The sequence below is a fragment of the Odontesthes bonariensis genome, chromosome 12 (genome assembly GCF_027942865.1).
Source record: "Odontesthes bonariensis isolate fOdoBon6 chromosome 12, fOdoBon6.hap1, whole genome shotgun sequence".
Classification (NCBI taxonomy): domain Eukaryota; kingdom Metazoa; phylum Chordata; class Actinopteri; order Atheriniformes; family Atherinopsidae; genus Odontesthes; species Odontesthes bonariensis.
The window spans coordinates 23,090,870-23,108,486 of NC_134517.1; the positions used below are offsets into that span (position 1 = coordinate 23,090,870).

At 39.6% G+C, this 17,617-nt stretch overlaps 1 protein-coding gene across 1 annotated transcript; it reads left to right on the forward strand.

The window, feature by feature from the left end:
• The first annotated feature begins 1,142 nt into the window (after window positions 1-1,142).
• Window positions 1,143-16,550, forward strand: acvr1c (activin A receptor type 1C). The gene is made up of 9 exons (XM_075479756.1): window positions 1,143-1,431; window positions 6,952-7,182; window positions 10,340-10,579; window positions 10,725-10,955; window positions 11,057-11,224; window positions 11,560-11,716; window positions 12,175-12,299; window positions 12,579-12,709; window positions 14,084-16,550. Exons 1-9 carry the CDS (start codon window positions 1,143-1,145, stop codon window positions 14,207-14,209), a joined length of 1,698 nt encoding a protein of 565 aa, XP_075335871.1. The 3' UTR covers window positions 14,210-16,550.
• The last annotated feature ends 1,067 nt before the right edge of the window (window positions 16,551-17,617 follow it).

Below are 17,617 nucleotides of genomic sequence, written 5' to 3' on the forward strand. Positions count from 1 at the left end.
TCCCCCCATTTGGCCTGATGACTTGGGCCCCTGCAGTTGCTATGGAGCTCGAGCAACAGAAATATGACATGGTCACATGTGGCCTGCTGTAAATAACTTGTATGCAGGTGAAAAGAGCTTTGCCCACGAGTCGGTGTATATATATATATATATATATAAAAAATTATAATTCAGGGTTTTCTCTTCAATTCTGCTGCCACCAGTACTGCTCATATCCTCGGAGAAGATTTGTAACAGCCCCTGTGACGAAAGATGGGCTGCTGGCTGGGACACGATATCGTGGCCCTGAGGTTCAAAACACGACATAATTTCAGACAAAACTTAAAACGCAAACACATCTTAGAGAACAGAGCACACCAATGTGTATTGTGTTGTACGACATGCTGTATTGTCAGCTTTGCCGTGATGTTTTGTAAGACATTGTATTCATCTGTTTTACTTCTGTAACGTATTATATTGTCTAAAAACGTTGTGTCCGGGGCCACCAAACAAATTCCATCAATGTGGGACCTGCACTGTCACCTCTGTGAGTATTGTGGTCGAGTCTGTGCCAAAACCTTGGTTTGAAACCTCCGTCATGTTATTTTAGATTGCCTTCACGTGGTGCATATTCATTAATGAAATTCAATTTAGTCACATTGTCGTCCTAATTGACACTAATTGCACTCAGTGGGAGGTTGAGGCCGTAAAATAAATACACAACAGAACCACAGTAGCACATTTTTGTGCCCCATACTATTAGTCATTCATCATAACTGTCCCTTGGCTACCATAGTATGTTGCTGTAAGTATAAACGTCAAGTGTGGTCTGCTCAAATTCCTACTGTTCAATGTAATATACTGTAAAGTCTGTGTCTGTGGAGTTCAATAATACATTTAGTGGCTCATTGTATACATAAATCAAGAGCAATGCATCTAACTGTTACCGTGTATTCATATAATAACCTTTGGATAATATTCACCTATTATGTAATAGGTAAATGGAGCATTTTGACTTTATGCCACACTTAGTGGTTACTGTAACACCTCAGTGCACTAAGGTAATTTCCATATTCAGCAGGCAGTCACAGGAGGTGGCGTTTCCCTGGACCTGCTGCAGTTAAATGGATGTGCAACACACTTTCACCCTGGCTCCCATTCACATGTCTCTATCAGAGGTCTGCAGCTCTAATCCTCTTAAGTCCCAGTCGGCAGAGGCGGAGCAAACTGCGTTTTACAGTTTCCTCCCCGATCACCTACCGTGTGAGACGGGTTCCGTGGTGTGCATGGACTTTTACCGCAATGTATATTTTAGTGTTTTCCGGAGAGCAGCTGCCTGCGTAAACGGAGCGCTCAGGGAGGGAGCAGATGCGGCTCATGCCATGACTGGTCCGAGGAAGCAGAGCTTTCAAGTGGCGTTGATCTTCCTGTCTGTCGCGCAGCTGACCGCAGGTACGCTTTGCTGTTGTTCATCACTCCGATCAAATAGAAATTGCGTTGTTTTCAGGTTTTTATCTGCCATCCAGGTTGCCTCAGCGCGCTGTTGGTTAACTATCGACTTTAAATCACGTGTGATTCTCCCACAGCCACGAACTAAACGGACAGTGTGAGTTATGTCACCGCGCACCCTGAATTAAGTTTATTGATCTATGAAGGACTATTTCTTTATGCATCAGAGAACACAAAACTGATTCGAAAAGGCACGTTTCTTTCTCTGTTTATTTATTCCTTCCCCACCACCCTTGCTGCTGATCTGAATAACAAAAAAAAAAAAAAAAGTACCTGGAAGTAGGTGCTAACAGTTTGTCCAAAACAGCTTGCTGATTAATAAAATAAGATTAATATTTATGAGCAAAATTATGAGCGAGCCTGTGTTTTCAAAAATATATTTTGATCTTGTGAGATTATAGATTATTCTTCAGTTGCATATCCGGGTCAGCACGCATGATGTGATGGAGTGGATAGTTGATGGTGTTTATGCAACAGGATAGCCTGTTTAGGATTGAAAAATCTTGTCGAGGTCTTCTTCTGCTAACTTTTTGCTTGCATTCTCCGTTTTTGTAATCTGAGATGGAAGTCATCGATCACATTGTTGTCATTCATTTCTGTTTTTCTGTTTTCATTTATTGGTATATGTTTTTTTAAAGAGTTCAGACTAGACCTGAAACATTTCATCAACCACCCAAAGTTGATATGGAATTTTCACCATAATTCATCTTCACTTTCATTCATTATTCATGGAAATACACTGACCGTTCTATATTGCAACTCCTGCCTACTCTTATGTGGGTGTTTGCACCTTTTAGTGGCCGTGCATGACACCAAACAGAGTATCTTTGGGTTAGGATTGCTGATTTCTTTGGGTTATTTGGAGAGGTTTCAGTAAACATGAGAGTTAACACCACCGAGGCTGTGCAACTGATTTACTGAAGTTCATTTGTGAATGAACTTCCAGGAGAGCTGCAGAGATGTCCCCTTTACATTTAGATAACAAGCCATCAAAGCCCAAGTTATTACGAGGTGTGGGTTTCTTTGGCAGCTGATTGGTACAAGAGTAGAATAAAACATTAACATTAACTTGAATAGAATGAGCAGCACAGGTTTGACACCAATGAATGCCACTTCTGATTGAATTCATTTTTAGGTGGACTACCAGTGAGGTGGGTTAAATGAAGATGATAAAAAAAAGTCTAGCCGGCTTAGTCTGTCCCCATATACCACATGAAACACAATCATTTTCATACTATTTAGTTATTGCTAATTGCTTAGTGCTGTTCTATGCTGGAACCGCCTTTGAGTAAATTACTGCTTTACTGAATTTTAAGAATTGTGTAAGCCAGTTACTGTGAGAGGCAGATGTAAGCAGTTTACGGAAACTACACTTTTAGAAAAAATATGTTGCTCTTTCTACATTGCAGTGCTTGTGCAGTAGTTTAGCTCGCATCTCTACTGAAGATATTAGTTTTAAGGATCTGCGTGCATCGGGGGGTTGACTGTTGTCCATGTTTTGGTGTCAGTTTGGTCCAGTTTCAATCCAAGATGTTGTAAACACTGTCGACTTTTGGCAGCGTCATATCTTCATCTTTATGTTTACTCAGCCTCTGAGTGAAGGAATTTCAGTTCAAACTAACTCTTAGGGAAGTCTATGGAAATGACACATTTTTCTGAACCTATTGCCATGTGATGAAGGTCTGACAGTCGGAAACGTAAATAAAGACTCAGCAGTAAGCAACGCAGTTTTTTTTTTAATGCTTGGACCTGTTGTGGAAAATGAAAACTGCGCACATATTCTTGCAGCATCCCCTACATGCCTGGTTTAAAGTAACAGAAGGCATCATCTGAATCACCGATTAGACTCAACTCCTTGTGTTGATTTTTTTATGTTTTGGTCTTGATTTTCTTTGTCGACGATGCAGAAAACATGTTCTTTTACACCTTAAAGAAAAAAAATGCCGGCCAAATGTTAGAACCAAATGCATTTATTGCAAATGAAAGGAAAGCTCCGGTTTCTCTCCTTTGTTGAACGTTGTTGTTCACTTCGGTGCATTTGTTGTTTAGCTTAAACTCATCTCTTTACAGGTTTATATTGTTTGTTGCTCTTTCACTTTGTAACCTGTATTTAGCTGAAATTAGACCACTGAGATTGAGAAATTCTTATGCAAGACTGTCCTGGCTGAGGCAAAAAAAAAAAAATGCAGCAACGAGTCACTTTTTTTCCCAATTAAGAGGTGATGTCTGAAAAAGAAGTGGGGGATTTGATACAGTTTTACAACTTTGTTACTGTTAAAGTAGACCGTGTTCAGTGAAGTTGTGGTGCACTCCTCAGGTAAGGCGTTAGTCCCGCAAAGAAATATCATAGGCTTCTTCTTTCTAAAAAAGACTATAAAATTTGCTGCCACACCCACATTGGTCAGATGCCTGAGATGCTGGGTTTGTCACACAAAGATTTATGAGTAGAGGAAAGTGGAGCAGTTATTTGACTAAGTTGACTGTATGCTGCCTCTTTGCCTCCACACAAAATAAACGTTTAAACACGCATGCCAATGCTCTGTGATTTAAGAAATGAAAATCTTGCTATTTCTCAGAGCAACAGAAAAGTTCAAATTTTCTTTGTCCTTGAAAAGGTTGTTACTAAGCAACTCCCAGATATGCCGGTAAAGCAAAGCATCTGTCACGTTCCAGTCAGCCCTCACTTCAGATTTTTGTCTCTAAATTGATACTGGGGTTTCTTACTGAAAGCCAGTCCCATGAAGGACACGTGAAGGCACACCCCTATATGCTGTGCCTTGTCCTTCATTATAACGCAAACAGTCAGCCTCTCGCCATCATTCTGCACCAAACCACCTCCGTGACTGAAAATAGCTCAGAAAACGCCACCAATGAGTAACACAGATTAAAAAGTTATCTGCTGCCTCACAGCAACAATGCTCATGGTTTTAAGTCCTCCTGTCCTGTCCGGTATTTGCATGTAATTCCTGTGCCTATGGGAGTTTTCCTCAGGCGCTCCGGTTTCCTCCCACAGTCCAAAGACATGCATGTTAGGGTCACTGGTGACCTGAAATTGGCCATAGGTATTGCTGCGAGAGCGCATGCTTGTGTGTCTTTGCAACACTTTAAGAATGCAGCTGTCAGAATCAAATATAAATACAAAATGATATAAAAAGCACCGTAGATAAATTCATGTGCCAAAGTAAAAAAAAAAAAAGGTGCATACAATGATAAATATTTAGAATATGACACTAAGTTATGTTTCTGCTTACATTTTCAACTGGATTAATGTAACTTTCTGTTACACCCCAATATTTTGACCTCAAACTCTTTTTTTAAATAATTGATTTCTTTCTAACCCCTGTCACTAGCACAATAAAGCAGAAATTCATACAGAAAGAAAACCAAATTTATAATAAAACAGTATAATAAATGTGCTCGGTAAGTTAAAAAAAGGGAGAAAATACAAATGGGCAATAATAAAGAAATAAATTCTACTGGAAATCTAAAAAAATCATTAAAATGCTAAATTAATTGTAAAATGGAAATTAATGCAAAAATAAGTTATTTGGGGATAACAAAAGGAGAGAGTGAATATAAATGGCAGAAAATATGCAGACATTTATTCAGAAAAACAACTGATAGAATAAACAAAAATTGAAATTTAAGAGGCAAAGTTGAATGAATATCAGTCAAATTAAAGAAGAACTATACATTTATTTCCTATTCTATATGTTAATGTTCGCAGAAATGTATTTTTATTTGATCTTAGTTAGATAAATTCATTTATTGAGTCATTTATACATGTTTTGCATTCATTTCTGATTGTGGGACTGGGTGGGTGGCTCACCTAGCAATTCCCAGGATAAGCTCCATCGCCTTTCAACTGCTCAACAGAATGAAATGGGTTATTGAGGATAAGTGATTTACTAGGAAAACAAATTGTCCCGATTCGATGCACAATTTACCACTCATTGGTAAACAACCCAAATAATGAAATGACTCTTCTGAAGGTTTCTGATGTACAGGACAACAAGAGCCCCGCTGTTATAAATGAATGATATTTAAACCAGGTTCAGATTTATGATATCAGCACCGTCTGAAATTTGAGACTGCCTAAAGCTCTGTTCCACCTGCTGCTGATGCCCCTTTGCCATGGAAAAGTCAGTGTGAATAGTTAAGCAAGTAAAAGGCAATTTCCAAAAAGGCATGACATTTGAAATGATACTTGACATGAAAAAAAGAAAAAAAGAAAAAAAGCACTATTTGTTTCCAAATTTCAGAATACCATGACGGGACAGGGGCTTAAAGCAACATTTTTATGGCACTGAACAACAACCACGTGGAAAGTATCGCTGCTTGTAAAAATGCTTTTTTTTATTTTTATTTTTTATATCCAGCTAGAGTCTTTCACTTCTTGTTTGGAGGATTTTCCCTCATTCTTCTTGCAAATTGGGTTCTGTGTTATTGTCGTGCCATCCTAAAGCCACCGTGAATTTTGAGTCGTGATTGGAATCATTGTGCTGTTGTAAAGCTCTCCTCTCTTCATTTTCACCTCATTTTTTCAGTTAGATGCTTGCTTCCAGAATTTGCTGGTATTTAATTAAATCTGTCCTTACCACTCCGGTAAAGTATTCTTGTCCCTGGCTGATACACAAGCCCGAAGCATTCTTGATTAGGCCCTTTCATCAACAGTACGAGAAATGTTCTTCACAAGACGGCGTATATCTTAGATGTTATTACTCATTGTGGACAGTTTTTTACTGTTATCAGACCACAGGGCTTGTTTCCACCAGAAATTGTTGTTGCTCCTCCAGACCTCTACCTGCAGTCAACGTTTTCTGTCAGCTACCTAAAAACCCTTCATGATGACCCAGAACAAGCAATGGTCCGAAAAAGCTTATCATGGACTGAGATTTTAGTAAAACCTGTGACGTGCCCAGCTCTCTGGGGGCACACAAACCTTTGCAAGGTGTTCATTAAAGTATTCATGAAAAGGTTTATACCCCGATCATTTACATACCATATGATAGGATTCATTTGTACATACTGGGGAAAAATTTTAGGTCCTCTCAATTACAACTGAAGCTACATCAAAAGCAGCTTGATCCAGCAATAACAAGACTATTTCCTCAATTATTTTCAGGTTTTTCTTCTGAGCGGGCATCGCAGCCTTGCTTATCAATCACTCAGAAGCTTATCAAATAAAACATGGCAGCGCCAAGTAGAACACAAGATTATGTGGGTGTTAAACTAAGAGGTATTACTCTGGTTCCTCCGCCTCCAGCCATTTAAGAGCATGGACCTCCTTATGTAACTTGAGCATGCTGCACCTAAAGAGTTAAAGACCTCTGGCCATGCTCGTCGGAGAATGAAAAGTGATTGTCCAAGGTCCTTTTCTGTACACTTCAGTGAATTAAGTGGTGTCTGTTGGAAAGTACAGAAAGAAAGAGTTACCTAACTCTCCTGAGTTATGCCTTTCAGGTCTGAAGTGTGTGTGCCCGTTGTGCACCAACCACACATGTGAGACGACAGCAGAGGGCGCCTGCTGGAACTCTGTGATGTTGATAGACGGAAAAGAGGAGACAGTCAAATCCTGCCTATCGCCCTCGGAGATGAAGGGCCAGGTTTTCTGCTACAGCTCCAGAAATGTGTCTAAGAGGAACTGTTGCTTCACGGACTTCTGCAACAATGAGACGCTGCATCTTCACCCAGGTACTTTTCCCCCATTTGGATTACATCATGCCAATTTACACCAACAAAGATTCATGTTTTGAAGTTGGAACAGAAGAGAACAACATAAAAACAGCATGAAATCTTAGAATACTGGCTTCTCCCCCTCTGACAGTCTGCTAATGTCACACTGCTCTGCAGTGTTATTCAGTAAACAGAAACACCAATCCAATCTGGGAGGGATTTCCCACTCATTCTGGTCCCGGCTAGACGAGGTGGAGGCTGATCCGCCCAGATCCTGTGACATAACAGATCTGGCAGAGGTTATGGGACGGCCCTCCCCTGGTTTATAAATAAACACTTTGTCAAATATGTCGTCCTGAAAAACTCCCACGGGCCTGCTAGGTGGAAGTTGGCCTTAAAGAAAAGGAGGAGTTTCTTGCACCTCTGGATATACAACCTAGTGGAGAACACTGGGTGGCAGGGTCACGCACAGTGTGCTGGTTCATGCAGTGGGATGTGTTTTTGCTGTATGCCTGAAATATACTCACTTTGATATCATGGCAATTCAGCTACATCACAGCCTTGTGCTAATTAGATCAGTCATAAAGAATTTGAAAGAGATTTGTAAAACTGCATGAACTAATGACAATCTGGCAACACACGTTTGATATACTACGGCCTTGTAAGTTGATATGATTACAATTAGATAGAGATTGGTGTATTCAGCTTTATGCAAAAGTCTTGAGCCACCCTTCATTTCTTTATATATTTAACCCTCTTAGACAAACTTTCTCGTTATTTCTTTAAGTAGTCTTCAGAAATAGTTCTCCAGGCTTCTTGAAGGACATTTCGAAGCACTTCTTTGGCTGTTGGCTGCCTTTATGTCAAGATGATCCCACACTGCTGCAATGATGTTGTGGGTTTGTGTAATTTGGCATACCTTAGGCTCTTCTCCCTGTTTCCCTTCCTTAAGAGTAGCTTCTTGACAGCAATCCTTCCATGGAGAATATTTCTAATGAGGCTTCAGCCAACAGTGGATGGATCAACTGAAGGTCCAGATTGTGTGTTCACTAACTCTTAGGCCCTGTGTCAGGTCTTTGCTGGAAGACATCACTTTTAGATGATGTAGTTGTTTTGTAGGCCTTTCACTTCCTTTGTCCTCCACTTGTCCAGTTTCCTTGATATTTTTTCTCAGGACACACTGCACACCATGCTGTTTTCAGCTAATGGCTCTTTGTGACTATGACTAACTATGACTTTGTAAGGTGACTGACTCAGAATTCCGGGCCTCAGTTCCTCTTCTTCTCTTGGTTTTTCTCAACTCTGATTTTCTCAACGCTTTAATTTAAAAAAACAAAAAACAAACAAAAAAAAAAAAAACTGAATACAAAGCAGAGAGGCACCAGATGTGTTCTTCAGACCAGAACCGTTGATTTATTTTCAAAAGTAATAGTCAGCAAAAAATAAATCAGCGGCTTTCTTTTCCAAGACCAGCTTTTCTAGGTTTAGACACTTACGTTTTAAAATGTCAGTATGGAAATGAATTCGCACTTTTTTTTACTTCAAAGGGCACAAAAAAACAGACAAAGAAAGAAAACTAAGTTTTGTAGAGGTCCGTCAGTTTTTTGCAAGATAGATTGAAATACAGGAACCCTTTGAAGCAAGGTGCTGCAGACCGTCGATGAGTGGGTGGATTTAGGACCCTGAGGCTGTAGGGGTGTTGATAGTGAATGAGGACAACGCGATCAATCTGTTCCATTGCCCTGCAATTACCAACATGTGAGCACATCCTGTGTGTTGTTTATTTTCTATACAAAGAGACTCTATTCCTTCAAACACTTGGTATGACTTCTTTGCATCTATGATGTTTTAGTTAAGGTTTGTGCTAACGTGTTGACAGGGACGTCTTCCGTGTTCTCCTACACCTAATTTCCAAACATGCATTCAGATGTAGTATCGAACAACGTTTAAAAGCAGAGGTGGCTGTCAAGATCACCTCCCTGAACCCACGAAGAGAGTCAGTGAAGAGTCAATGAACATCTGCAGTTTGTAGAAGGTCTTAAGCAACTGGGCCAGAGGAGAGTAAAAATCTTGTTTTGCACCATTTTTTCTTAACCACACTCCAGTTGGCAGAGTATGTATTTAGGTAAAGGGCTAAAGATATCTTAGGAAACTGTGGTTGAGTTCACAGTGTGTTGATTTGCACATTAGGCCATCTGCAGATGTTGCATTTTTCGAGGATTTCCCGCTGAGGATTGTTGAATTGGGACGTCAAATGAAACAATGTACATGGAAGTAAGTTTAAGTCATTTTGATACTCACATGTGCATATTTGAAGGGTTTTGGAAAACCTTCAGATGAAAAATGTGAGTAAAGTTATTTCCTCGTACTAATTAATTCATTGCAGCACTATGTTGCACTGCTATTACGATGTTCACCTCACCTTATGTGATTACCATATCTCATATTATCACAGCACCCACCCACTCTGCTATTTTTGTTTGTGTCCAGGTTTCCTCTGTCCGCCCACAGACGGAGTGAAGGTCAGAGATAGGGGTGTCAAGTTACATTGTTTTGTCAGACCCACAATTTCACTGCAAGGTCTCACAGTGCACCTGCTTTTGATCACTGGATGTCACCTGTTTTAAATGAAAGAGCATTTTGATTAGAGGAACAAAAAAAGGTCTTCACTTTTCAGCGCAGCGCTTAATATGCACTAAAAGCCTTTTTATTACTTTTGATTAATGACATTTATAGGCAGGGATTACACTTTCTGGCACTTAGGAAAAGCAGTTTTTTTGGCAGACAGAACTTTGCATTTGCCAAATGAATTCCCAAAATGTATTTAAGACACCACTGAGTCTGCACTCAGCGGTGTCTTTACTCTACTGCACTAATGTGTTAGTGCGCTCTTTGGCAGTTTAGTTCTTCACAAAAAGCTGTGTGCAGATTTAGCAACAGCTGCAATCTTCTGATAATATAATGTGTTGTCCAATTGATCGTCTTCATATTGATGCCATGTTCAGCAATAGCCACCAGGGGGAGCAGCAGTTATGGGGACGCTAAAGACAACTGACCTAATTGCAAATCCCATTCTACATTATTCTTTGTCCCAAGAGCTGAATGAGCGTATAAGGAAATAAAAGTATGCTAAAAATTCTGACTGTGTTGTTATATGTGCATTTGTTTTTAACAGAGAAGCCTTTGGAAGAGCCGGTCTGGAGCAGGCTGCAACTTGCTGTGCTGTTCCTGGTGCCCTCCTGTCTGCTGTGTGTAGGGATCCTGTTTGGCGTGTGTGTGCAGGGCCACCGTTGTGCCTACAGCCGAGCCCACAAGCAGGATCCAGAGGAGCCTCTGGATGACCAGATGCTGATGTCTCCTGACAAATGTCTCAAGGAACTGATCTATGACATGAGCACCTCGGGCTCTGGATCAGGTGAGAGAAATGCCGGCAGATGTCACCAGCTTTTGATCATTTTCCTTTTGGACAGTTTAATAGTTTTCTCACTTTGATCCACTGATGCATAAACACTCCATTACTCATCGTGCTGCTGTTTGAATCATATACTCTTACCTTACAGGGCTACCACTGTTGGTCCAGAGGACCATAGCTCGGACCATTGTCCTACAGGAGACCATTGGAAAAGGTCGCTTTGGTGAGGTGTGGCGTGGCAAGTGGCGGGGTGAGGATGTGGCGGTGAAGATCTTCTCCTCCAGGGATGAGAGGTCCTGGTTCCGTGAAGCAGAGATTTATCAAACAATTATGCTCAGGCATGAGAACATCTTGGGCTTCATTGCTGCAGATAACAAAGGTATCAGAACCAAATACACAAACCTAGTTCAGTCAGGTAAAAATGACATATACGCAATAGATTTGCCAATATACAACTTTGCAATTTCTTGTATTCTGCAGATAATGGCTCCTGGACTCAGCTCTGGTTGGTGTCAGAGTACCATGAGCATGGCTCCCTGTATGATTACCTGAACAGATACACAGTCTCAGTAGAAGGCATGGTTGTTTTGGCTTTGTCGATAGCCAGTGGATTGGCACATCTGCACATGGAAATCATTGGCACACAGGGTAAGCTGTCCATTACTGTAAACTCTATGCGAATGACGTCTTATGAGTGAATTTAAGGGAGTGATAACAATTGTGTGCAAAGTAAAGCTACAGCGTCCTCTCTTTTAAAAAGAAAAAAACAGAAAGCATTTATTTTACAAATTGGTCTTGAACATTGTGTCAAGTTGATTTATCAACTCAGCAATAGTATACTATACAATAAAACACGCCGCGATCATTTAAGACATTCAGCTTGGAAATCTTTCTTGTTTTTCCTCCATTTCTAAAAAATGCTTGTTGCAATAAAAGGAACATTTTTAGGGTTCATGACCTGTTTGTTACTGTCTCGCCTCTAGGGAAGCCTGCAATCGCTCACAGAGACCTAAAGTCTAAAAATGTCTTGGTAAAGAAGAATGGGACAGCGGTCATTGCAGATTTGGGTTTGGCTGTGAAACACGATTCCAACACAAATACCATAGACATACCGTCTAACCACAGAGTGGGAACCAAGAGGTAAGAGCACTCAGTTCACCCATACATTAAACGGAAATGAACCCAAATTGTTTGTGGCATCAGCTGGATGTGTACAAAGTGCAAAAAACCCAAAACAAAGCAAAAAATGTTTTGAGTTTTTAGAAGATTGCTGAATAAAAGTCACATTAAAGAGCACATTATTAAATATGAATGCAGCAAAACAGTCATTTCTTGATTTAAAATGTTGGACTTTGGCGACACCTTGAGGTGCTATCAAGAACTTACCATTAAACAAGATATTTTTGTTAAAAAAACCACTCAGTAAATTATGATGACTACAGTTTTAAAGATTATATATCTTCTCTTAACAAATACGATTTCCCAAGAAGTAAGACTGATTTGAAGAAGCCCACACAGCACAAACTAATCAACCAAATATCCCGTGCGGTACAGGGCTTTTCATTTCATTAAGGCTGTAATCATTTTGTCCTCTGCAGGTACATGGCTCCAGAGATCCTGGATGAGACAATCAATATAAACCACTTTGAGTCATTCAAGCGGGCGGATATCTATTCCCTGGGCCTGGTGTTCTGGGAACTGGCCAGAAGATGCTCTGTGAGAGGTATCTTTAACACACGGACATATAAACTTGTTTATCACTATCAGCGGAATTTTAAGATTTTTAAATCGTGAGCAACAAACTGCACTCTGGTCCTAGCAGCACATACGTGACACAGATGGTGAAACTGCAATTGGTGCTGCAGCACATATATTTGTCCCTTGCATTTGTTTATTTATGCCTGTTTAAGTGCTCATATTTCTCAGTTTGTTGTTCATTGTCAGTCCTGTGGGTCACAAAGCATGGGAACAAACGCATTCTCCATTTCTGTCATCCTCCCAGGACTTCATGAAGATTTTCAGCTGCCTTATTATGACATGGTGCCTTCAGATCCGTCTATTGAGGACACGAGGAAGGTGGTGTGTGATCAGAAACTCAGACCAAACATTCCCAATCAGTGGCAGAGCTGCGAGGTGAGACAGAAAAAAAACAACAACCTTGAGTTCATCATTTTGTGCATGTGACTATTTTGCAATGTTGGCCATCATTCTATCAGTTGTAAAAATGTTAAAACTCAATCAAACAAAGAAGAACCCATATAAGAACGTAAACCAGCTCATTTTAAATCAACTGAGGCAAAGTGGAAAACTGTTCTGTGGTCAGACAAAGCAAAATTTGAAACATTTTTTTGGAAGTCATGGACACTGCATCCCATGGACAAAAGAGATGAGGGACTATCTGGCTTGCATTCAGCGCTATTTTCAAATGCCTGCATCTCTGATGATGTGACATTAGTTTTAGGTAACAACTTGCACATCTGGAAGGGCACCGTCAATGCTGTTAGGTATACTCTGTTTTTAGAGCAACATGTGTTCCCATCTGGACAACATCTTTTTCAGGGAAAACCTTTTATATTTCACCAAGAAAATGTTATACTGCCAACAGCATTGCTTTCTCTGAAACTCCTTTAATTACTTTATGCAAAAAATAGATCATGATGTGCAATAGTTGAATTTGAAACCATTTCTTTGGCAATCAGACTGTGATACATAATCTTGGTGGAGAAAGATGGATGAAGAAAGAAGATAGGATAGAGACCCCCTAGTGTCTAGGTGCTGGTGTTGGATGAGCAGATATAGAAGGTGGGAGATACTCCAGATGAGGCTCCTCTGGAATCAGGAAGGGTTGGAGATGGGGAGGAGCAGGGTTTTGCAAAAGTCAGCCTGGACAGGTTGACAGAACAGAAGAGTTGTAAAGAATCAGGGATCAGACTGATTAGCAGTCAAGAAAAACATTTGACAAGAGTAGTAACAACGGAATTAAAAATAAGAAAAGTTTGTCAGCGTGAGAGACCAAACACCAGAGATTGAGGGCAGACGTGAAGGAACAGATCTTCCTTATTGAACATACACTTATGCACCATTTAGTTTGACGCATACCAAAGCCTGGTTTGTTAGTTTACAGTTCAGTTCATCTTACAGCATTTTCCCAATAAATATGGCTTGCCTTTTATATTATCTGACTATTTTTTTATTTTTTTATTTTTGCTCTTCCTCTGTCTGCCCATGTAACATCCCTTAACACAGTGACTTGGATTTTAATGTTACAGGTAGGAATTATGGACAAAAAAACAACAAAAATAACACCAAAGCTGTATTAAACTAGAATTTCTTTAAAAGTTTCGGTAAGTTTGGGCCAAAAGCATCACATTCACAAAGATTCTTCACCATAGAAGGAATGACGCTATATGTCCAAAAAGCTGAAGCAAATGATGTTTCTGCTAAAATAAGTCATGTTTAGATTGTTAAGAGTCATGATATCCCCCCCCCCCCCCCCTCTTGCACCAGGCTCTGCGTGTGATGGGCAAACTGATGAGAGAGTGCTGGTATGCCAACCCTGCTGCACGTCTGACTGCTCTGCGGGTCAAGAAGACTGTGTCTCAGCTGTCTGTTATCAAGGACATCAAAGAATAGTTTGATCTGTGTACCTGCAGATCAGCACTGGTGCTGGCACCGGTGCTACATGATGCACTCGGAGCAAACAGGGAGAAAGAGGCCTGAGGCAGCCCTCTTCAGAACACAAACCCACCCCCATTGGAGAGCCTCCTCAGGTTGATGTTCGTGCCAAAGCACAGAGGGAGATGTCTGCGGAGGTGTCCTCACAAAGATACTCAGTCAACTGATGTTTCAACCAAACGACTAAAGTTTTGGTAGGAAGAGCCATGTGACATAAGTAATGTTAAATGTGATTATTTTGCTACCTCAGTATTCAAAGTGCCCGAAGCTTGAAGTTGCACCTTGTTGTGTTTTTGTGCCATATATTGTAACAAATGCAGTACTGCTAGTTGGGTAGCGTTCTAAATGACAATCACTAGAAAATGTGAAAATACAATTCTTTCTGACTGGTTTTTAATGTAAAACAAAGACTTTCTGCATTCATCTGAGGTGCTTTTGCACAACATGCCCAGTTCTGTTGTACATAACTGATTTGCTAAAAGCTTAATGAAAGGGAATAGAGTCACACCTGGAAAAAAAACAAAACCCAAGGCTTTTTTAATATAAACCCTGATTTATGTCGGATTACGGGATGTTGGCCATTTAGGGTGACTCTGTAGAAGTAAATGACAGCAAGTCTGTTGGTTAAGTCTGTGACACAGACTTTCCTAGTACCCAGAAGAACTTTATCTATGGGTTGTGCTAACAACAACCTTTAGATGAAAGGGGTATTTGAGACTCGCATAGTAAAAATTAAACTGATGAATGCCGAGAATGAGTCCTGGAATATCTGTAAATAGTCACATTAAAAAGTTGGAATTTACATAATATCTTCATGGTGCCTGTCTCAGCCTAGACATTTTTTTAACGACTACAAACAAGGATGTTTCTACATTTTCAGAGCTTTATGGGAAAGTTATTGCTACCAATATTCACCTATTATTCTTCATATAAAGTTAAGTAAAGCTAAGAGTTCCAACTACATTTTTTTGCACATTCAAGAACTCTCTGCTTGCTGTATAATAGCCCTTGTATAAGAAAAAGCTCATTTATGATTTGAAAATGTGTTTTACAACAATTTTAGTTTCTGTATGTTAATGTTTGCTTGGTGTTCGATTTCATTTAAACAAGGAAATGCATCAGATGAGGATATTTAGTTTTCATTATGCTTTTGACGAGTTTTGAATAAGGTTTGACATCGTACCGCGTAACACAACAGGATAAATCTACAGAGATGTAAAACAAGAATGTAAGTAAAATACTAAAGACACTTAAAAGGAAAAAGGTGGATGTAGATGCAAATGTTGAACGTCATAAAGCTGTGTTAATAGTGTATGTTAGCACTGGTACACAGTTTGAGTGATGGGTCACATTAGGATCACTAATGCCACTGTATTACGTGGCCTGTAAAGCCTTGATGTAATAGGCTTTGGGAAGGTGCAAAGAAGTAAATCTGTACACCGTGTGTGCTTGTATGAACCGATGTGTGTGCGGGAGTGTGTGTGTTTGTGTGAATCTATTTGTGTTTTCATATCATGTGAAGTGATTTATCATTGCAGTGTTTGTGAAACACCAAGACTTTTTCTTTATTTTCCAGCTCAGCATTCGGTTTCTTTTTTTTCTTTCTTTTGCAAGTAGCACGCATCCATATAGCTGCTTGCATCAGTGTTGACACATATCATGTTGGCAAAGTGTTTCCGTCATCAAGGGGTTATGGATGAACAGGACGACCTCTGGAAATCAAGCAATGTCTGGTATCCTGATACGGATTTGACAAATATGAACATTTGTGCAAGCCTCCTTTTCTTTTCTTTGTAAAATATGTCATGGAATTTTTTTGTGTGTCAAAACTTAAAGGCAGGAAATACTGAAAACGTACCATCCAATGAACTGATCCTGCGTATCCATTTAAAAAAAAGGAAGAAGACATATACCACAGCTTTTTTAGTGTTTTTTTTCTTCTTTCAATTTTGTCTATTGTGTCATATCTGCTTCTTCAAGAATCAGAAAATTGACAGAGAGAAGAAATGGTGGCTAAACAAATGAAAGACTTATCAGTCATTCCAAAAAGAGGTGATCCTGTGCAGTTTCTGAGTGGTGTCTTTACAGCGTATGAAATACAGTAGCTAAATGCGAGCAAATGTGGCACAGCTTTCATGAAATAAAACCTACTTCAAGCCCTCCTCTCATTTGAATTCATACATTTCATTTATGTAATGTTCTGTGTTGTCGCTCAGATGTGGTTCCTTCATTGTATCTTTTTTTCTTGCACTATTTATTCTGTATAGAATTGTGATACCAGTGGGTCAATAAACACAGTTTTTCATGTGCTGACGGTTCTGCTGTCACATCTTTTTTTTTATTGTATCTGACACTGCAAATGTAGATTTGAAAGCAATGATTGTGCAGAGCGGTGCAAATTCGTTGCATGTGAGGCAGAATTTCCCAGAGCTACTTATCCAAAACAGGTCACTTCTTCAAGTTTATCTTTTTCAAGACTCCTTTACTTTAACTGATGTGAGTCATCTCCGCTTTCTGTTCTGGCTCTCCTCACGTAAGCTGTGAGAGTTCGTTAGGCAGAGGAAATACTGCCGCAACCCTGAAGCCATCAGCACTACATAGATGAGTCAATGCCATAGCATTATGCTGTGTTGCTTGAAATTCGCTAGAAAATCTAAGGCTGCGTACATAGTGTAGCTTAAAGTCAAGTGGAAAAAAAACAAAAAAACGTACTAAAGGTTAAAACTTCCAACTCCAGGGATCTAAGAATCAATGGTTCGAGATTAGGTGCCAATAATTAAAGCCAGATTTTGATTTTAAAAAAAGACAATCAAACAAAGACAAAACAAGCTGAAAAACATGTAAATTTAGCATTTAGGTCTCTGTGTTCAGTGGGTGGTGTCATCATACAAAGATCTATAATCAGAAAAAGAAGCTGGGGATATCTTGAGAGTGTGACGAGGGATTAAAATCCAAATCAACATAAAATATGTCACTTTAAGGAACATTGTAGATGGTATTGATTCCACCAACAGCCTATTTGTCCATGTCCAGCTTCACCATTAAAATCATCCCAAACAACGATTCTCAATTCCAACACTGAGACTTGAAAAAACTCAAGTTTTTTTCTTAATTTATTAAATCAACTCTTGCAGCTGTTTTTGAAGTGTATGTGCAAGACGTCGCACACATTCAAAGTTTTTACTGTCGAAAATCTAAATTTGAGCAAAGCGAGTCAGCACAAATTCAAAGACCAGATGTGTTATGAGGAGAATAATAGAAATGTAATTGTTATTTGGTCTCGGTATGACATGGCTGGCACTAAAAGCATAATGTTTAAAGGAAGACCCACATGCCAACTACAGAACAAAGAATGTAGGTATATAA

Coding starts and splice junctions, on each gene's coding strand:
- acvr1c (XM_075479756.1), top strand. CDS start 1,143: ATGTCTCTATCAGAGGTCTGCAGCTCTAATCCTCTTAAGTCCCAGTCG. Junction 7,183..10,339: donor GACGCTGCATCTTCACCCAG/GTACTTTTCCCC, acceptor TGTTTTTAACAG/AGAAGCCTTTGGAAGAGCCG. Junction 10,580..10,724: donor CACCTCGGGCTCTGGATCAG/GTGAGAGAAATG, acceptor CTTACCTTACAG/GGCTACCACTGTTGGTCCAG.